At 43.2% G+C, this 22,916-nt stretch overlaps 1 protein-coding gene across 1 annotated transcript in view; it reads right to left on the bottom strand.

Moving 5' to 3' along the window:
• The window catches only part of EXT2 (exostosin glycosyltransferase 2), a 172,154-nt gene that overhangs the window by 49,983 nt on the left and 99,255 nt on the right, over positions 1–22,916 (bottom strand). Inside the window, exons 9-10 of the mRNA XM_031942785.1 lie at positions 11,652–11,841; positions 41–207 (exon numbers count right to left, since the gene is read on the bottom strand). Of these exons, the coding sequence (XP_031798645.1) occupies positions 41–207; positions 11,652–11,841 (357 nt within the window). The remainder of the gene's footprint in view (positions 1–40; positions 208–11,651; positions 11,842–22,916) is intronic.

Below are 22,916 nucleotides of genomic sequence, written 5' to 3'. Positions count from 1 at the left end.
CATATACCCATATATGCATATGTATGGATCTCTGACTTACCTCATAACCAAACTGTAGTTCATCAGCAGTTAACATAATGATATCATCGTCAATAGCAAGCACAGCTTCTGTTTCTATCTCATCATAGGGGAAAAACCGATTACTCAGTTTGTTTTCAGCTGTTCTTACAACTTTCAAAGGAACTCGGATCTTGGGCCAAAGAGAATCTGAAAAGAAAAACATCAATCAGAAGAAAGTAGGTACTTGTTTCAACATAAATATATGTAATATACTTATTGCATAAAATTGTTTTATTTTGCTAATTTCCAAATAAAGTAAGGGAATGGTGGTAAGGGACAGACCCTGAAAAATGAGTTTATCTTAATGGCAATGGGCTCTAGGAGAAAGTGCTGGCTTGTGGGTAGATGTCCATGGCTGAGTTTTGTCCCTACACTTACTGATTTGTGGGATCCTGGGCAAGTGGCTTACTCCTCTAAACCCTGCTTCCTTCACAAGTAAAATAGTTGAGTGCTAAATTTTAGCTAATACTTACATTACAAACTCAAGGTATTATAGTGAGGAAAGAACTTGATAAATGTTCAGGTGATATAGAAATAAAAACTATTATGACTGTAAGACAAGTACTAGGAGGGTTTATGGTTATCTTGCTTGTACATTAAAAAACAAACCTCTGTAGCATGCCTACTGGTGGAAAAACACTGGATACTAGCACTGAGCATACAAAATTAAGTTGTATAGCTCCTGCCTTCAAAGAGCTTATACTTCAATAGGGGGAATTAAGACATGGGAAGATGCTGCTTGGAACTTCTAAGAACTTTCTCGTTATTAGGGCAACTAGAAAGGAGTATATGGGCTGTGAATTGAATATGATGAGTTGATATATAAAAAAATAAAATTAAAGAGTAAGAAAGAGAAATACACTGGAGAAGGGGAAAGCGAGGTAGAATGGGGTAAATTATCTCATATAAAACAGGCATGAAATAGCTTTTACATGGAAAGGAAGAGGGGGGAGAGGAGAGGAATGTCTGAACTTAATTCTCATTGGCTGGAAGAGGAAATACCATACACAGTCAGTTGGATAGAGAAATCTATCTTGCCCTACAGGAAAGTAGAAGGAGAAAAGGATGGGAGTGGAGGTCTGAGAAAAAGAAGAGCAGACTAGGGGAGGCAGTGAGCAAAATACTTTTAAGGATGAACAAGGTAAAAGGAGAAAGAGAACAGGATAAACAGAGAAAATAGAATGGAGGTAAATATACACTTAATCATCATAATTGTATAAAAAATCTTACAGCAAGTTTTTCTGATAAAGGTCTCATTTCTCAAGTATATAGAGATCTCAGTCAAATTTATAAGAATATAAATCATTCCCCAATTGATAAATGGTCAAAAGATATGAGCAAGCAGGTATTAAACAAAGTAATCAATACAACCTAATCATATGAAAAAATGTTCTAACATACTAATGATTAGAGAAAACGTAAATTAAAGCAACTCTGAGGTACCACCCTACACCTATCAGATCAACTAGTATGACAGAAAAGGAAAATGAACTGATACAAAGTGAAATGATAAGAAACAGAGGCCATTGTACACAATAAGAGCAATATTGTATGATGATCAAGTGTGAATGACTTAGCTATTTTTAGCAATACAATGATCCAAACCAATTCCAAGGGATTTGAAAGATACTATCCACCTCCACAGAAAGAACTGATGGAGTCAGAATACAAATTGAAGCATAGTTTTTTAAAACTTCCTTTATTTTTCTTGGATTTTTTTTGGGGGGGGTGTTATGTTTTCTTCCATATGACTAATATGGAAACATGTTTTGCATGACTACATGTATAAAATTACTTGTCTTCTCAAGAAGGGGAGAGGGGAAGAAAGAAGGAAGGAAGAGAAATTAGAACCCCAAATTAAACAAAAATGTAAAAAATTGGGAATGTGGGAAAAAACAAAATATTAAATTTTTAAAAATCATTCAAGATTTGTTAGACAACATCACATTTATTTTGATTTAGGTTTTAAAGGTTGATGACAGTGATCAAGTCTTTTATTTCCTTCCATGCTAATAATTACCTGACCCAACTCAGGCTCAATTTGCTCAAAAATTTTAAAACAAGTACGATATTAAGTCTCGAGAAAAATTCATATCTCCAGAAAGTTTTTTTCCTCACAATATATCTAAGAAGATGAGAAGGGATGGGTTTTAGGAAGGACAACCTGGGCATAAAGTTGTTTAAGTGACATAAGCCAAATATGACCAAGCCTTCTGGGGAATCCAGAAAAAAGTATTAATATGAGAACACATGGTCAATGTACTTGATCCAAAGGTGAAGATCATGTTTTCCCCACTCTAGGACACTTGTGGTCTCCCCTTTATCCATAAGAGGAGGGCCACCACTGTTCTGGGTGCTTTCCTCACCTTCTCTGGACATCTTCTCTTTGGATCATTTCTCTGACACTCTAACATCGTTTGTAACGAGTTCCATTGGTAATGGATTGCTCTTTGCTTACACCAGGAGCTTACACTATCCTCTGAGGGATGTCCAATCTCAGCTCCCAGGAATCTGTGGCATCCCCAGAGAGTGTCCCTGGACAATCACCCATCTTCAGGGAGAAATGTGGGTCATTCAAAGAAGTTCAGCCTCTCCATGTTTTCTGTTTAAATGGTGATCATATACATTTTCTTTGTCCTGGGTGGATAGCGAGTGGATAAAGAGCATGGGAGTGGGACTAGCAAGAAGATACGGAATAAAGACTAAAAAAACAAACACAGTAAGTACCTAAGAGTCTTTGCATCTGAATTACTTATAATAAAGAAAAGAGCCTTCACCATGGAGATGGGAGACCCAGGTTCTCCCCCCCAGCTGTGTCATGAATTCACCATGACTGTAAGCAAATTTCTTGTTCTCTGCTTCCCATTTGCAATGTGATGAAATCAGATGAACCCTAAAGGTCCTTTGAATTCCCAAATCTTATGATTCTGTCATTCTACTATTTGGTCTATTTTCCCCCAATAGAAAGTGACAGGAGACTTCATTCTGGACCTTGGTTTCTTAAGTTCTAAATTCAGGAGATGGGGTTCTGGATTAGAGATGACAGGGATCTGCTCAGAGACCTCAGCTCTGGGGAGACAATTTAGGGAGCCCAGGAGCTGAGATGGGAAAAGAATGATATCTCAATTCTCACTGATCGCTGCCCAAGGTGAGCATCTCTTTCAATTATGTAAAAACATTATTCTGAGGAGTCCCTGGACCCGAGCAGACCGCCAGAGGGTTCCACAAAGTCAAAAAGGGTCAGAATCCCTGTAGGGGAGCAGCTGAGGCCCTTCTTTAGCTCAGATTTCCATGATCCTATAATTTTCAAACATTAGCTTATTAATAGGCACACAGATCAGTCTGTCTGTGTCTGTCCAACCTAGTGTACATCTTTGTTTAGCCGCATCCCTCCAGAAAGTCTCTCCTGCCTGTCTCTTCTATGACAACTTTAATTTAAACAGAAGCCCTGCCAACAGGCAAGGGCTAGAACCAAGACCATAGATTTATTTTAATGAAATACTAAAGCAAGAAGCCCCAGTCAAGTATACAGAGCACCCAAGAACTCATTTTTCTGTCTTCCCTCTGTATGTCTCTGTCCTTCTTTGTTTCTGCTTCTCTCTCCTTCCCTCTTTCCCCCCCCCCTTTCTCTCTGACAGTCTTTGTCTCTTCTCTTTCTTTCTCTCTTACACACACCCACACCCACAAATACACACAAGGCCACGTGTATATTATATGCATAACATGTATGCAGCACACACAACATACACATTCAATGCAAACTCACTCAAGAAGAGTGGGAAGGGGGTATTATATATGTTGGCCTCTTTGGCAAAATACAATATATTTCTCCAAGTCAGCTAGAATCTGTCTTTTGACATGTTGAACATATACAGGACATTAAAACTACAGATAATTTGTGTATTTGTTTTCCAAAGATATCTATTGTTGAAATAGAGCTAATCTGTCCACACTACCCAAAATGTTTTCAGATGCCAAAAGGCTCTGAGATTTGATGGGGTCAATATTAGCCAGGGAAGCTGAAGGGGATGCTATGGAACTTGGGTTTGAGAAGGAGAATTGAATCTTGGCATTTATTGCAAGCAGAACTAAGGTGATTTCCTGCTCTCAGACTGACTGTGCAGAGCCAAGGAAGATGCTCCTGCAGCCCCCTAGGAGTGAGGAGCGAAGGACCTTCTTTTCCTTCCAGGTGAAGGGGAGGATATCATGATGGGGAACAAGCGAGGGTCAGCAGCCTGAAAGGAAAAGCACTGTCACTAATTTCTCCTTCCCCCAAAAGAATTCTATGGTATAGGAAGGAGAAGAGAGGTAGAGAAATCAAGTAGAACCACAAGGCCCCGAAAAGCAGAGATGGCACAACTGGAATGGGAACCTGGCTAATCACAAAAAGCTGGTAGAGCTATTCCCACAAGGTGCTTTCCAAAAGCACTTCACCAAACCTGAGCCAGGCCTCAGTGTCTCCAGCATTTGCCTAACAAAGCTATGATTTTTCATACAAACAACCAACAACTAGTGTAGAGAAGAGACTTCCTCCCAAAGAAACATTTACAGATCTTCACAGAAACCTGGCAAGGTCCCCGAGGAGTTCACTGCCTACTGACAAATGAAGAAGGGAGGCAGAGAAGCTTAGGAATTGTTTCAGACAGAGAGCCTCCAATCCTGCTGGTGGACCGAGGTTGAAGCAGGTCTTCCTTTCTCTTTCTCCTTGGAATCTTGGATGGAACAGCCTCTCGTATCTTGTGCCTCATTCTGTGTGTATTGGTGGGTGGGGGGCAGACAAAATAGAAATATCACCTTCCATTCATAGAGGATCCAGGAAAATATTTCTTAAACACTTGGCTAATGTTATGAAAAACAAACAGTTGGGCAGGATGAATCAGTAACCTCACTCTCTCTCTCACAGGCTCAGCTTTTAGTCCAGCCTGAGGAGAAAAAAGGACTTTTTGTGTCAATCTAAAAAAGACTAAAGTGTATTGACTAGCTCTTGTCTCCATGTGGTATGCCAAAAGAGATGTGTGAGCAAACAAAATGTTTTTCCAACTTGGCGAAGGTGTTAAAAAGTATAGGAGATGACTGATGGTGACCCTACAGCCATCTGGCCCGCCATTACCACAAGCACAACCACAGGTCCCAAGAATCAACACTCACTTCCTTGCCAAATGTCGAACCACTTTAGGAGATCCTAAGTTATCCTGGGCAGCTGGAATCCTGAGTCAGGATCATGGAACACTAGAACCGCTATCAGGAGATGGCCCCATTTTCTCACCCAAGGTAATGGCAATTTGAGAATAAGAAAGTATACTGAATATGGAGTCAGGAGACCTGGGTTCAGATTCCACCTCTGGTATATCCCCTATGTGATTTCAGACAAGCCATTTCCTCTCAGGTTTCTCGATGATTAAATGTGGTGGTTAAACTGGAGGATTTCTCCAGTTCTCTCCTCCCAGATCTAAGTCCCATGATCCCTGATCAGCTCCTCTGGATTTCCCATCCTGCCTTTCCAAAGCCAAAGCCACCTTGCCTGTCAAAGTATTCAAGTAACCACAGTTGGATAAGGTCCCTGGTAGGGAGAGAGAGATGCTCCAAGGCTACCACAACCTCAAAATTAAAATCAATTAAAACACAAGATCTCAGGCAAACTTGTCTGAAATTTATAGTGAATGAGAGAACTTTACTGAGATAATGGTTCTTATCTCCATATTGATCTTGAGAAGGAACAAGGGGCAGAAGAGAAATCAATGATCATCCTTTTCTTCTCACAGATTTCAAAAGCCACGTGATGAAAGTGAGCCAGAAATTTCTATCGCTGATCCTAACTATTTACTTAAACTTTAAACTAGTAATTTTGACTTAAGTGTTTAGTTGAGTTAGAGAAAGGAGGAGGGGAGAGGAATGGGACAGTGAGGGGAGAAGGGGGTAAAGAGACACAGTCAGAGTCAGAGACACACAGAGAAAAACATTTCTGCCTTCACCAATACTCCAAGCAGCAGACATGTTAACCGCAATATTTATTTTAGCGAATGCAGAGAAAGTGAAAAACATTACTTTTGCCTCTAATATTTCAAAGCCTTGGATGCTTTAAAAAATTACTAATGCTTTACATTAAAAGTCACATGTATTTGCAGGCATGGGGGCCAGTCAGAGCTGACAGCTATGTCTGCCAACTGAACAAACACTCTCCTGAAGATTAAACATGGTTCTTGTTCTCTCAAAACACCCGCATCTCCAGGGCCAACACGTCAATTAAAACCACCACAAAAAAAGTGGGTCCAGTTCTCAAAGTGTCAAAATTTGGCCTTCAGCAGATAACTTCAATGTTCCCTCACCCTGGTCCAGATTCAGAAGATTTAAAGAACAGCCACATCTCTCAGAGCTCCAGGATTTGTAGCCAGGCTGTTTCCTGGAGCCCTCCTAACAGTCAGTAGTGCTCAGGGCTGTCCAGTCACCCCGGGAAGATGCAGAAGAACTAGGGCAAGGTTTGCAGCCAGAGGGCCCAGCCTCCGGGGTGGGCTCAGCTGAAGCCCATGAACTTTCCCAGGGTGCCCTGGGAGACCAGAGAGGTGAGGTCACTGGCACCACTGGGACTGGTCCTAAGTGACAAAGGGAGCATCCCAACATTGCCCTAATGCCTTGCCCGGGGCCATCTCTTCTCCCTCTAAGCTATCCCACTCTGTGATCTCATCAGCTCCCATGGGTTCAATTATCACCTCTTTCCAGATGACTCCCAGATCTCTCTGTCCATCCCTAGTCTCCTTTCTGTGCTCCCAACCCACATCAACAACTGCCTCTTGGGCACATCAAACTGGATCTCCCCAAAACATTTCATACTCAACTTGTTCAAAATAGAACTCATTACTTTCCTCTTTCCAGATGGCCTGTCCCTGCAAAGGGCACTATCACCCTCCCTGCTAACAGTGGCTCCAAGTCTGGATGTCATCCTTAAATACCCTCCCTCCTTCCCTCCCACCTATCTAAGCCACCGACAAATCTTGTCACTCTCTCCTCACAACACGCCTGGTGTCCGTCTCCTTCTCTGACCCACACAGCTACCACCTCTGCGAAGGCCCTCACCGCCTCTTAGCTGGGACCACTGCAACAGCCCAACCAGGTCCTTCTGCCTCGATCTCCCAAACACCAAAGTGGTGATTCTGCCGGGCAGACCTGCCCATGCTAAGCCCTGGCTGGGTGAGCTCCAGCAGTTCCCTGCTTTCTGAGGTGAGATTTATACTCCTTTGTTGAGCGTCTGATACTCTTCATTCTCTGCTCCTCTCTGGCCTTCCTACATTTTCCTCTCCTACACACATTCTACTGGCATTTCTTTGAACACTCCACTTCATCTCCTGGATCAGGGCCATCCCCTCGGCTTGGAATGCTCTGCCCCTCACCTTAGCTAAGCTTACTGATGCTCATGACCAGGAAACCTGCAGAGGGATTATCCTAAATTATAGAGGGGCTGTGTTATGATCAGTATTGGTGGATGGAGATGATAGAATCCTTGGAGTAAATGTAAAATTTATAATATTCAGTTATTCTGCTATTCCCATGTGAATCCCTGGAAAGTTGTTATGTTAATGGCCTCTCCCAAACCACTACCCCTAGTAACCCTCTTTCCTCAAAATGCTAGGGAATGAGAGTTAATACCGTGATTGCACTTACAGACCAGAAATACAAAGGTTTGAGGGACTAATAATATAGTCAGACCATCGCCTCTAATAGTAGCACTTCCCACAATCCTGAACCCTGAAATTCCCTTCTGATTATACTCCTAATTTTCCACTCCTCCCTCTACCTCAGTCTTCCCAAATTCTATTCTCTGTCCTAACTGTGACCTCTAGTCCTTAATAGCCTTCTCTCTCATCCCACTCCGTCCTCCTTATTCTGGCTCCACTTTTATTCCTTCTGCCAATCAGTTCGAGTATCCACATCCCCACAGACTTCCTGGTCCCCTTGTTCTTTAGCTGTTTATTCCTAAGCAATCTTTAATGCTGGGTCACCCCACTTTCTGCGTTTTCTGCTCTATTCTTATGCCACTGAAGAACGCTGGAAGAAGACACAACAATGTACTGACCAGGGTGATCACATACTCATGTAACCTTGTCTCAAATGAAACCATTTTCCCCAAGGTCAACAACTCACTGAACTCTCTTTCAGATCCTCTTCCATGAACCCTCTTGAGGCTCCTGACCCTGCTGATTACTCTGGTCCCTTACAAGCCCTCTCTTTCCTTGACTTCTAGGATGTGGCAGCTCTTCCCTGGTGGCCTCCCACCCATCTGACTCTTCCTTCTCAGTCTGATTTGATCCCAATTGTCTTTCTGTCCTCTAACCACTGTACTCCCACAAGGAACTGCCCTGAATTCACTTAGTTTCCCACTCAATAACTCCTTCTTTCAGCATCTCATTTTTTCTTATCTGCTTGATTATTACTATGCAAAATCTATCCAAAGTTTATCCCTAATTCCTTTCTGAAATTACATTAACCGCCTCTCAGATTCTCTCCTCCTGAATGTCTCATTCCCAAGTTAATGTATCTTCATGGATACCAGCTAATTCCCCAATGAGGATATTAAATCTTCGACTTGAATACATTACATAAGCATTCCCTGTAGCTAGAATGTACTTTCTCCTTTCCCTTTCCTTTCATAATACTCTTCTTTCCCTTTTCAAGATTCAGTCCAGATTCTCTCTCCATGATCCTCCCTCATTACCTCAATAGTTACCGCACTTTATTAACAAAGTAATAATTACTTTATTACAGTAACTATAATCATTGCAAAAAAGTAAATTACCCTCCTCAATTTACTTTTTGCTGTGTAGCTGTTTATTGTTCTGTGCAACTCCATTTGGGGTTTTCTTGGCACAGAGTCTGGAATGGTTGGCCATTTCTTTTTATAACTCATTTTACAGATGAGGAAACTGAGGCATTCAGGGTGAAGTGATCTGCCCAGGTCACACAGCTAGATAGTGTCTGAGGCTAGCGTCAAAGTCATGAAGATGGGTCTTCCTGATCTCAAGCCCACCACACCACTTTGCTTCCCCTTTTACAGGCCACTGATTTGGGACGCATGTTCACCTTGAGAACAGGGGCTGTTTTGCTATCTTTGAACTTCCAGCCTCTAGCACAATGCCTTGCACTTAGAAAGAGCTCAATGAAAGATTATTAGATTGATGAAATATGAAAGGTGCGGGCGAGATGAAGTCAGCAGTGAGTGAGTGGTAGGGCTCAAAGAGTATCATTTACACAGGAATTCTCTGGAAGACTAACTCCTTTGCTGATCTGCGCTGGATCCTCTGCGACTTACTGGGTCAATGACTTGGATAGGAATATTGAGCATTCTTAACAAATCTGCAAATGACACAGAGTAAAGTGGGAAGCTACACGATGGATGACAGTCCGTATCCATAATGGTCTTGACTGGTTAGATTGCTAGGCTAAGTCTAGGAAGTCAGAATTTAATAGGGAAAATTGTCAAGTCCTACACTTGAGGGCAAAAAATAACCTTCACAAATGTCACCTGGGCAGAGTATGGTCAGATGGTCATTTATGTGAAAAGAAATGGGTGGTGGGGGGGTGATCAACTCTGAGTTCAGTCTGAGTCAGTCATGTGTAGCCATGATGACTAATAGGATCCTGGAAGGCAGGAAGAGAGACAACTGGTAGGGAAGGATGTGGCCGAGCGGCTGTCTTGTGCCCTGGGCTCAGTCCCCCTTCAGGCACTGCAGGCAGCCTGGCCGACACCTTAGGGAGGACCATGATTCTCTCCTAGCTAGAGAACTCCAGAGCTGGGCACCAGGATGGTGATGCAGAGCTGCTGCCCCATGAGGACCAGGTGAAGGGAGTGGGGCTTGGAGAAGAAGACTTCTAGGAGGCCTGATGACAGCTGCCTTGAAGTGGGGGGAGGGCTGACACAAAGGAGAAGGAGATCGTGCATGAGAGATCGCCTCTTACTCCAGAGTAGGAATCCCTCCACTGTGGTCCTTAGATCTAGGCTTTTTTTAGGGGGTGCCAGTTACAAAAAGCCAGATTTGGCCAAGAAGCAGGAAGGATGCTGTGACGAGCAGAGGAGGCGGGGGTGGGGGGTGGGGGGTGAATGTGCCCTCTTTAGAGGTTTCAAGGAGACACTGGCAACCCCTTCCCGGGCACACTGTTGTGGGCTGGACTTGAGAGCCAAGGAGGCCTCTTGTAATCCCCGCATTCGGGGGTGAATGCAGCAGAAATAAGGGAGAACTGAGGAAGAGCCTGAGCATTAATGCCAAGAGAATTTCCACGAGAGGCATGAACCAAAGAGCCAACATGAGCGGCCTGAAGGGCCTGCAGCTGCCCCAGAGGCTGAAATGCCCCCTCCATCACGCCACTGGCCATCAAGGGGCACAAGTAAAGCCAACCAGAGCCAGGGTCCCATCAATCAGCAGCCAGTCTAGCCCAGGAATGTCCTCTAGGCCGCAGCCAGGAGCTAAGGTCCCGGCTCCCCTAAACCCAATTAGAAGAGAATAGCTATAAAGTGCAGATCCTAGCCGCAGGCCATAAAGCAGCCTTATCAGTGACAGTGAGGCACATTACACCAACTTCAAACTCATTCCTTGCTCTAATCCATCAGAAACTTCCTGGCTTTAATAGGCTATAAATGGCAAGGGCTTTGAAGTCCCTGGGATTAGGATCTGGGATAGACAGACTGAATGAGAAACTCAATGCAGGTGGAAAGTACTCTGTGGGGCTGAATTAAAAACAAATCCAATTAATCAGAAAGTCCTCATCCTTGGCTGCCAGTGAGGAGATTACAGGAGTGGCCGGTGCATGAAAAATAAACAAACAGAGGCAGGTCGGCGAGCAGGAGTGACAAAGTACTTTGCAGTGGCCAATGGGAGGCTGCGGCCCGAGCTCTCTTTGGGGTGCTAAGCCAAAGGCTATGAGGGGCATGCACTGCTGACCTTCCCAGTCAGAGGCAAGGGCATCTTCTTGGGGAAAGCCAGCACAATATCAGAGCAGAGATAAGGAAGGAGAAAACTAATGCCTTTTAAGTTGAGTTTTTGTGTAAACAAATCATCTGGGATTGCTGAGGGAAGCTGGGGTCTGTTTTCCTCAGGTTGCAAGTCTTTGATCCCCTGTGATTCCTAAGTCTTCCCAGACCCAGGCCACAGCCCAGGCCAGGCTGGCTCTGACCGGAGTGGCCCACCTGGGGCCAAGGGGGCAATCTGGGAGCCGCAGACTCAGTCTCTCTTTTCTGCCTAAGGTCACAGTTATCCCAGGACCGGGTAAAGAATTGAGGCTTAGTCAGACCGACGGATGCGCCAGATTTAAATTCCAGCTTTGTCAGCTGTGACCCATGTAACTTCCCCTCTCCAGGTCTTGGTTTCCTCATTTGTAAAACAGTAGTTGCCACTAGGTGATCTCCGGGTTTCCTTCCATTAAACCCTATGAAAGTCACCCAAAGGGAATGAGGTATCCGGGACTCAGAGGATGCCTTCTCCAGGCCTGCCTCCAGACACTGGGCCTGGGCCCTGCACCTCAGAGTCTAGAGAGCCGTCTCTGGCACGTATCAAGAGAAAGGGACCACCCAGGCCCCATCCCCACCGATTCTCCTCCTTTCTTACCTTCTGGAGGGTTTTTATTCTGGTTGTTCCAGACCACTAAGAGCTTGGACAGGCTGGGCACCTTAGATACCTCCGTGATGACCCTGAAGAGGCTCTCCACGCGATCGTAGGTGAGGACAATGGCAGTGAAACCCTGGGACTGTGGCGGGATGAGTGGAAGGAACAACGGGTTGCTCACACTGCTCCATTTCTGTAAGATGCCAAATGAACAAAGATCAGAACGATGGGCCACCCCTTTCCCTTCAAATGCCCAAATACCTTCAAAAATCTGGTAACCAAAATATAGTTTCAAAGACCCTCAAAGGGCCACTATTTCCCTCCACCTCAATGTACCCTTGCTGAAAGTGTTCCAGAAGACGAGGGCACTCAGCGCGGTGGGCTTGAGACTGCCATGGGCTGCAATCCTGGCATGTGCCTCAATGCTCTAAGCCATGAAATGATCCTATATTACCGACTTCGCTTTTTAAGGAAAGCCATTTGCCAGCAATAAATCAGTATAAAAGCTGGGGTTCTGTTATTATTGTTAGGATAGAGGGATCTGGCATAGCCTGGAGGCTGGGTGTTTAAAGTGAATGGTGCTAGGATGCCCAGGGGACTATTGCTCATGTCGTGATCTCCCTGATATGGTGTAGGGGCACTGCTGCCCTGGCACTCCCATCCCTGAAAAGATCGAACAGAGAATCTAACTCCCTGACAGCTGGCTGCTATGTCACGCATTCTGAGCCCCAAGGTGTCCTCCAGCCACCCCCAGCCCACTGTCATTGTACAGGACAACAGCTGTTTCCCAGATGGAACAGTTTAGGACAAGAAATGCACCAACCCCATGAATTACACATGACATGAGAATTCATGGGACAGAATGGGATGACTGGAGCTGCAATCTAAGGAAGAGGATAGAGCCAAAAAAGCCCACACTGCCCCAGACCTGAATTTCACAACAGAAAGAGACTTGGAAAGGTCACCCTCAAAATGCTGACTTCCTCCCCACGGCCTCGGTCTCAGCTATACACGCCCTTAGGAAGGCAGCTGATTCCAGCTATGTTTTATTAGCCTCTAACTACATGTCTTGAAATCCTCTGGAGTTTCCATCCCCAAAGTCTTCTCATTCTTCATACTGCACAAATTTATATGGAGGCTTCAGGGCAGAAACAGCACAAGATTCATCATAATTAACCACCATGGGTCACATAAACCCCCCCAGGTTGGAAACTGTTAAAGGTGGAAGAACAGAAAAGTTACAGAAACTTAGAGAGAAGCTGTGTGCAGGGAGGATGTGATCAGAATTGAAAAGGAGAAGGCCTCTGGAGTTTTCCAAGACCCAGATGGGATCATGTCATTCTTCTATCTGAAAATATTCAAGAGCCACCTACTACTTCTAGGACAACTAGGAACGCCTCCGGTTTTCATTTGGAGGCCTCAACAATCTGGCTCTGTCTTATCTTCCCAGCCTTATTTCAAGTTATTCCCCTTTGCATCCTTGGTGGCTCAGCCAAGATGGAGCACTACTACGCCTTGAACTTAGCAAGTTACACCTTCCTGTGCCATCATTCCACATGCAAAGAAAGCACTCTTTTCTCCTCTCTGCCTTTTGGAATCCTTCATGAATCTCAAAGTTCAGCTCAGGGAGCCCCTCTCCTTCTGGGAAGGCTTCCCTGCTTTTTTCCCACCTCCAGCCCCATCATTAATGTGTTCTCTCTCCTCATAAGACTTTGAATCTACTTGAATATGTGTCTGTACTCCCAGTAGAAGAGGAGCTTCTTGATATCAAGGATCTTGCCATTTTTTGATTAGGTCTCTCTAGCACTAGGCCTTAAATAAAGCAGATGTTTGTTGAACTGAATTTAACTGAGTAAAGAAATTGAGGTTTGACTTAGAATTTACTCCTCTCAATTTTTCTCCAAGCGAGAGCTACTTAAGATCCTTTATCCTTTATAGTTAAATGTAGTCACCAAGCAAAATCTATCTAGAAATGTGATGGGGAAATGGAATTAAATGCACCAAATATTTAATCCTGACAGAAAATGGGCACATAAATAAAAAAGCTAAATAGTGCTATTGACAGAGGGGCAGAATATATCAGAACTCTAACAAAACTCATTTTGTTTTTCACATGGAGGGTAGAGGTAGGAAGCCAACAGACTCAAATGCCGCTGATCCTTCAAAAGAGGGGGCAATTTCCCTAAAGGACATAAAGACTTTAAGGCAGAGTTCCATGGGAATTCAAAGTAAAGTGCCCTTGTAGTGTATAACAGCTCTGCTTTCAGGACCCAGGGAAGAGGGAAAAAAAAGCCAGACTGGCTGCCAAGACACATAATGCAAGGCTTGGGTCTCGGTCTCGCTTGGGGAAGTGGAAGGAAGGAGGGCACATGGGGAATCCTCTGGATGGGGAAGGGACAGGAGCCTCTCGAGATGTTCAGCTCTTCCACAGTGGCAATTCACCACACATGAGGATAGAGAAATAGGGAAGCAATTTAAGCAGCCCATTGGGAAGACACAGATACTTGATTGGTTGAGAAAATGGAAATTCTGCCACTTTTCCTCATGAACAAGATAAATTCAAATCAAAACAGAAGGATGAGAAGCAGAATTAGACAAGCCAATAAACAGCCTTCCTGGGCTCTGAGTCATAGGTACGAGATGCCCTTTCCTAGGAAAGGTACCACCTGAGCCATGTCTTCTCCCTCATCTCCTCTCACTTGGATGCCTCTGCTAGCACCTCCTCCTTCCCCATCTTACATAAAGAAGTGAGCCCTCTCTTTACCAAGGCTAACTCCTCTCCATACCCAAAGGATCTCTTTCCATCCTGTCTCTTCCAAAAGGTGCCCCCTTGGGTATCCTCACTCTGGCTTAGCACAGCATCTGACACATAGGAGGGGCTTAATAAATGTTCATTGACTGACTGCTTGAATCAATCTAAATGGCTTGGATAAAAGGCGAAATAATAGACTCTTGAGTTGAAAGGGGGTTGAAAGGGGCAATCTGATCTAACCTTCACTTTGTAGGTAAAAAGGGGAAGTTACTTGCCTATGTCATACAAGAGATAAACAGAGCTGGAATTTGAAACAAAGCACTCTGACTCCGGGCCCAGGTTCCTTCCTCTGGATCTCTCTTCATTTCAGAATTAGACAGGGCCTCAGAGGCCACCTAGCCCAGCCTGGATCTCAAGAGAAACCCCCAAAAGACTACAAGCAGCAGGGTAGAGAATGGAGTTGGCTGTTAGCAGAAGCTCAATGATCATCTGTGAGGCAAGGGGAGGGGAAGCAGATCCCAAGATCTCAGTCAGAAGCCAGTTAATCTCTCTCCGCCCCATCTGGGAATCCTTTTGAGACCAGCCCCTTGACAGTCAGCAAGCCAATAGTCCCTACACTTCTGTCTGTCAAAAGAGACTGCTGTCATTTCTCCCCTCCCTGTTTGTGGGCTCTCCCCTTCTACACTTTAGATCTTGGCTAAATTAAAACCAACCACATGGTTTAATCTGGTATTTTTGAGGCATTTTTAATGTAAAATTCCAAGTAAAATAAGATACTCAAGGACTGAGTTCCTGGATGGCACAATAGCAAAAATGCTAGATTGGGAGTCAGGAAGACCTAAATTCAAATCCCACCTCAGATACCTGGTAGCTATCTGACTCTGAGCAGGTCACTCACCTTCTCTGTGCTTCTCTCTCCTGACATGTAAAGTGGAGGTAACATCACCACCTTCCTAGGACTGTTGTAAGGACCCAATGAGGCCATATAGAGAAAGCACTTTGCAATCCTTCAATCAGTCATTCTCAGACAATGGTCCCAGGAGTCCTGAACACCAAAAGTCTGAGAACTGCTACCTTAAGGTATTATATAAATGTGTGCCATTCTCCCTGCATGGAATACACTAGCCTCCCAGGTCCTCCATCTCCATGAGTCCACCTCAGGTGTACACAGAGACCATGACACCTTAGACCTCCCCATCACCTACATTCCACTTCCATGACATATAATTCTGAAATTTCTCTACCCCCAAATAATCAGTTAATCAATACTTTTTAAGCAGTTACTATATGTCATAAGCTGTGCTAAGTACTAGAATTACAAATATGGAGAATAAAATAAGCTTTGCTCATTCTATGTCTCTATCTATATATCTATCTGTCATCCCTACTCATTTGCTGTTTCTGTGTATCTATCTATGATCTCTACAATCCTTACTCATCCTACATCTGTATCTCTCTATCAATAATCCCTCGTTCTCATTCTGTGTGTGTGTGTTTGTCTCTCTCTCTCTCTCTCTCTCTCTCTCTCTCTCATTCACTCATCTATTCATTTTCCTTTCTTTCTAATCCTAACTATAGAGTTCATCAATTCAAAGTTACCCTGTCTTCTTCTCTTGAGTTCCTTGCTCACTGGTCCTAATGCTACTCATTCCTTGCCAAAATCAGCCAGCTCCATCCCATTTCTATTCTCATGCTGTGAAAATAATTGGAAGAAATCAGGCAACCTTTCTCCTTGGAAACACTAACAACTTTGTAATCCAAATTCACATGGGCCCTCACTGATGACCTAATTGACTGTCTAACTCCCAAGAGTAGATGTTCCAAACCACCTCTTCTTTCTTAAAGCCTCCCACTCCACCCTTTCCCCTTCCTCCCAGCAAATGGTCTTGCATCATCCTTTGCCGAGGAAAAAAATCCATTTTCCTTGAGCTCCCTGAGCATTCCTTTTCTAGCTCTCCAAATCCCATGGCATTTCCCTCAATTCTTTCTTCTTTTGTCTTTGTCTCTGACAAAGATGACCCTTCTCTCTAACCCCTCACTTAAACTTCTGATTTCATTTTTTTCTCCTCTCCATCAAGACTGAAAACAATCACTTCCCATCTCTGCTTTTTAGCTCTTGCTGATACCTGAAAAGACAAGCAGGTCTCTCCCATTCAAGTAGACAAATGGCACTGAATCCTGGCTCTACTACTTCTTACCACCATGAGTATCGTCTTAGTGTTCTCAATAGCAACCTCAATAGCACTGGATCTAGGCTTGACAGTCAGTTCTGCCTCCAGGCTCAACCCTGGCTTTAATCCAGGGAGCAGTTAGAATGGCTGGTTCCCCTTAATGCCCTGTCCCCACATTGACCGAAGCTCCTCTCTCTTTTTCATGCTGTATACTATGAGGCAGAGGAAATCAGACTCACAGCTGAGAGCTACAAGGGACTGGAGTCTGTCTCCTCTTACCTTCTCCTTTTGGAGATAAGAAAACTAATACCAACCAACCAATCAATATTTATTAAGTACCTACTATGTGTCAGCACAATGTTAAGTACTGGATGGAAATGAAACTAAATAAGTCACTCAAGGTCAAAGAAATGTCCAAGTCCTCTATGTTCTTCCCCCTGAGTCATGGGGCCTCCTAAAATATCCCCCCAGTAGCAAGCCCAGGGCTCTGTAGCAAACAGACACATAATGAATATTTGTTCATCAATGAGACCTATTCAAGTATGGATTAGATTGGACTACATGCTAACTAAATTCTTTTCCATCCTGGGACTCTGTCCCAGGGATATTAATAATATTGAGATATTTCAGATCTTAGAAGAATCAGGAGGGACCAGGGAAAGGTTCTGAGGACCCAAGTGATCCAGAAATGAATGCCTTAGCCCATATCTTCCCTCTCTGCTCAAGAAAAGAGTTAAAAAATGAATTAGTTGGGAAAGATAGAAAGAAGAAAAGTGCTCCAGAGTAGATGGTACCTATTCTAAGATGAAGAACCAGAACTGAATGTGGCTAGAGCTCTTTCTCCCTTTCCGCTCTTCCCTCTTTAGACCTGCTAACAATAGTTTTTTTTCTCACATTCTTATCCTTCCTTCTCTCATTTCTGCTTCTTCTTATACTTTCTCTCACATCTGGAATGAATCTCTTCATCTCGTCTTTAGTTCCTCTCTTTCTGAGATGAAGTCTTCCCTGACCACTCCACAGTTTAAAATGATCTATCCCTCCTCAAATTTCTTCTTGTACTTTTCTTTCTCATTCTCTTTGCCTGGACCTCCTCTTTGCACTTGTCACACTCTCTCCTAGCACCAATATGTTTATGTGTGTAATGTATATATATATTTTCCTGTTCAACTAGAAGAGTCCTGAACACAGTTCCACAATGAATCTTTCTCTTTCTAGCATCTGACAAAGCTCATCCACGGTATGTACCTGATAAATGTTTGTTTAATTGTATTCAAGTTTATTCACTTATTCATGTCTAGTTTTTCTATAACAAGTAGGCATCTCTTGCATGGCTACAAAATATACACTCTTTGCTCTCATTTGGTTGAATAGTTGTGTCGACCTCCATCTGGGGTTTTCTTCAAAAAGATACTGGCACACTTTACCATTTCTTTCTCCACTCATTTTACAGATGAGAAAATTGAGGCAAACATGGTTAAGTGACTTGCCCAGGGTCACAGTCTGAGGCTGGATTTGAATTCAGGTCCTTCTCACTCCAAGGCTGGCTTTCTACCCACTGTATCACCTAGCTGCCCAATATATATTCCTCTTGCCTTCTAAAATGTTGATGGTCATCCTTTTGGCAACTCAGAAAAGGAAATGGAAAACCATCCCAGTATCTCTGCCAAGAAAACCTCAGATGGGGTAGGTCATGACTGGTCAGGACTGTTACAACTGAAGAATAAAACTTTGGCAGCTGGTTCAAATGGGATTCATTCTGCTCTTCCACCATACTGTAGAAGGATTGACCTAGTGAATTTCGGAGAGACTTCCCATCAGAAGGCTGGTTAGTGGGTGACAAATTTTTCAATTCATGAAAACCATGGGATGGAAAGATTGTAATCTATATTTATGGAATAAATACCCACTACCAGTGAAATCATGGACCCTTGTATTACTGCTTTCTCATTGGTATAATTTTACTCTTAAGACCAGAAACACTAAGGTGGCTACCTTTTCATCCCACTCTCAAAATTCAGCTACAAATGCCACTGATCCAAATTGGGTTTTTTAATACTTCCTCTTCAAAACCTATCTGTCCTTGGACAGATGATGACAATTTGGAGAAAGGCAGCCCTTAACACTAGTATATGTCAGCCTTCAATATGAACGCCTGAGCAAAAGTCTACATCGCCTTGTACAGGGGCTGGCCTATTCATCCAAGCAAACTTCACCTCTCTACCCCCAGAAGCAACAAAAAGAATCTCACTGGACAGGGAAGTTTGAAAAAGGGCATTTATTCACCCCTGAAATGCCATTAAGAACTAACCCCCTGCTGACTGATTGAAGAGAGTGTCTATAGTCAGAGACCTCCTGACCCCACTTTCTGCAGGAAATCGGGCAAATTTAAACGTCCATAATTTACTCAAGACTCTGACTCTTGCCAGAGAAAAGGCAAACAATGCTGGCAATTAACTCAGCCTGATTAAATCCCCATTACAGCAAGCAGGGCATGAAATCAGGAAGCTGGGCTCCCAGCGATGGAAGAAACCAAACAAGAGGGAGGCCATTTGTTGCACTTCTGTCCTGGGATGTGTGCGGAGAGAAAGCCCTGCTAAACCTGCTCATTCAAAGATGGAAAAGAGATACCAGAAGACAGCTTATCTGTCACCCTGACAAAATGCTGACATTTAGCTACAGAAAAAGCAAGCCCGTGCCCCTGTTGCGTGCTCCCCATCTCCCTATATGCACACACACAGCACTTGCCACTCTAACAGCAAGTATCCATTTCAGGAGCCAGGACTGATAGACTGCTATCATTTGTTCCTGGTCCATAATAGCCGGTTGTAAACCCAAAGCCTGTTTGGACCAGCTGCCTCAGCTTGCCAGCCTGGCCAGGCCGCAGTACCCAGCGAGGTCTGCAGGGTCAGATCTGGAAGCCAGGAGGCTGCCACTGAGCCAGACCAGGACCCTTCCAAGGCTGCCATCTTCTCTAAGAAGCGGCAGGCTGGCTTGTGGCACTCCTAAACCACTGGCAAGCAAATCTCTCCTGATTCTCATTATGATTCTACCTATTTTCTAAGAAAGGTTAGAAACTGGAGATAGTAAAGTTAGTTCTAGGATGGGCCTAATCAAACATTCTAGCCAGAGGGACTAAAGTAAAAAGGGAAAGCTGCTCAATATGGTAAAAACAAACAAAATAAAAAACAGCCTTTACTGAAAATACTCAAAGCTATGACTGTTATTTGTTTAGAATTTCTGAAGAATAAGTTTAATTTGAGGTTAGGCACACAGATCTGACGAACTTTTAAAAGTCCCTTTTATTCCAAAAATAAACCAAACCAAATACCATCAGACAGGCTTTGAGGAAACAAAGCTGAAATCCAGGGTGATTCAGAGTCTTAACCCCCATAACTCACACCTACACAGGGGAATTTTATGTCCCAGTGTGTAAGTTTGTCTCAAAATAGGCAATACCAACCCACTAGATATTTGAGTAACAACACATTCAATGTTAAGTAGGAACATTCAAGAAAAATGAAAAGTCATGGAAGAGAAGGGTAGAAGAATAGACAGAAGCTACTTCCTATAGCCCAGAGGCTGAATGGCTCCTGGAATAACCCAGATCTACCTATTTTTACCTTGATGGAGAAGAGAATTTTCTTGGTCATTTTAAAATATCAATTCCAACCTCAATGTGGTTTCAATTACGAATTACTAGACTCAAAAAAAAGCTTTGATTTATTCTATTTTGCTCCAATTATGCATGATGTGTTTCCACCAAAGACTTTGAGAAAGTATTTCATCATGCTTCCCATCCTGGAATGGTCAAAGGGCAAAACCAAAGGAGTTAACCCTCCCATCTCTTCTCCAGGTTCTGCCACGCTCACCCTCCATGAACGCAGATCAAGAACTTAGAAGTGAACTGGGCCAAGGAAGGGTTAAGCATTAGCATAATATTATTGAAGAGAATGAGGGGGATGTCCTTCTCCAAAATGGTGAGATGATATTTACGACTAATGGTCACTGGGAGTCTGGGAGCAGGACAATCAGTAATGCAACCCACGTTTCCTTCCCTATTAAACTTCAATGGCCCCAGCTCACCGTAACACAGCAAGCTGCTTACTATACGCTGACTTGAAAAGCTAGAATTATAGAGTCTTAAAGTTGTTTTCAAAGGTACTCTCTTGGGAGCAACAAGGGAATGGAAACCATGGAAGCTGAAGTCTCCTAAGTCGATCCATTACTGGCTATATTTTCCTTGGTGGAATTCAGCTGGAATTCAAAAGTTAGACGATGGATGGTCTAGAAAAAAACCCCGATTCTTATGTCAAGTTTACTGCTCGATACCCCGAAGTCGACTTCCCCAGCAGAAAAGGCCAAACCTCACTGACCTGGCCAGAGGAGACGCCAAGGACAAAGAAACCAAAGGCAGATTCCCTTAATCTTTTAGAACCAGATACACTTATGTGAAGAACCCGCTGGCACTTATGGGAGCATGACAAATTAGGAAGTCAGATGTGACTCTTGGACTGAAATCTCCACTCGCCACTTATAAAACTGAATAAATCACTTCGTTTCTTTATGTGTCTCAGTTTCTTCATCTGTTAAATGAGTCTTAATACTTGAATGAAATATATTTGAAGGGGGAAGAAATGTATATTCAAACCAATGTGATAAATATGAACTATTGTATTTTTCACCTGCCCCGAAAGTGGATGAGGAAGTGGAGGCAAGTTATATAGCTAGAATTAAGCCTTACAGAGCTAGAGTTTCTAGCTGTCATTTAAATCAGTCTGTATGTGACTGAAAGCTCCTGCGAACATTTGGGTGCAAACCATTCTTTTGTCTTTCATTTCTTCACATAGCACCTAGGGTGAGATCTGTTTAAATGCCCAACCCTCCTTACCTTTCACTATAAAGCTGCTGCTGCCAGAAAGAGCAGATACTGATTTATTTTCAGGTAGTAGCGGGAAAGTTGACATTTTATCCTCTCGCTCCAGGATGAAGCTTAGCCAGCAGTTTGCAGGAGCCTGTGGCTGGCTGCAGCTTCCATCCAAGGGATGGAGAGAAGCCAATTAGACGGCTCCGTGCAAAAGAAAAACCCCAAAGTTCTTGGAACGAGGAAAATGACGACTCCAAATGCTGATGCTTTTAATAATCCAAGTTATCTCAGACTACAAGTAATAAATGAAACTAACCCAATCTCTGCCAGCCAGACTGCAAGAGGTTTTTTTTTTTTTTTTTTTAAGATATTATCTAGCCAATAAAATGAGTGAATATAACAAATTGGAGGGGAAAATATCACAGCATTGGATTGATCTGTGATCACTTGATATCTCCTAAGAGAATAGCTGATTCATAATAAAAGGATATATTTTCTGTACTTTCTGAAAACAATTTTCACACATACACACACACACACACACACACACACACACACACACACACACACAATTAGGCCTAACCTATGAGTGTTAAAGTAAACCTTAAAATAATAAAGTTTTACTGGATAAGTTAATGTCCAATTTGAACAAAGCAGACAAGCCTGTTCTTAATCCAACCAGAAGTAAGGTTTTCAGGGATATGAGCACAGGTTTATGATACTGTATCTCACAGGAGAGATAAAATAAATTTATGAGTTCATTTGAGTATACCATCTATGAAATGCTCTTTCAGTTCAACAAAAGAGGCCCTTTCCCTTCCCTGGGAATGCTTACTGGCAGTCCAACTGGAAGGTAGAAGTCAGCTCTAGCATAGATGAAGAGTTTACAGTTCAATGAAAATTGCCTCTCTTGGCAACAATTAAACTAGTTCCAAGCACATACGCTTGAAACACCGAGGCAGTTGTGACCAATTAAGTCAAAATGTTTTGTAGGTTGGACCTAAGAGCCTTTACCATCACTGATTTAAATAGAATCTTTTGGATTTTAGAGCTAGAGAGAACCTTTGGATATCATCATGTCCAAGCTCCTCAGATGGAAAACAGGGAATCTGAGCTCTCAGAAGCTAAAGTTATTTGCTCAGAGAAACACAACAGGAAAGTAGCAGAGTCAGGCCTAGAATCTAAGACTCCAGGTTCACAGTCAAATAGTGTTCTTGCCACAATCTCATGAGCCTACTTGAAAAAATAATAATTGCAGCTATTATAGATGTTTACAATTTATGGAGTGCTTTTCTTACAGACCCCTGGGATATAGGTAGCACAAGTATTACTTTATCCATTTTATAAAAAATAAAATTTAAAAAATCTAAGGCTGAGAGGTTTAAAAAAACAGGCCCAAGATCATATAGCTTTTTCATAGCAAAGCCAAGATTCAAAAATGTGCCAAGTCTTCCCCTCTTTCAACTTCTCTCTAGCCAACC

The sequence above is a fragment of the Sarcophilus harrisii genome, chromosome 6 (assembly GCF_902635505.1).
Source record: "Sarcophilus harrisii chromosome 6, mSarHar1.11, whole genome shotgun sequence".
Lineage (NCBI taxonomy): Eukaryota > Metazoa > Chordata > Mammalia > Dasyuromorphia > Dasyuridae > Sarcophilus > Sarcophilus harrisii.
The sequence above is the reverse complement of the archived record's forward strand: the minus strand, read 5'-3'. Positions and strand labels throughout refer to the sequence as shown.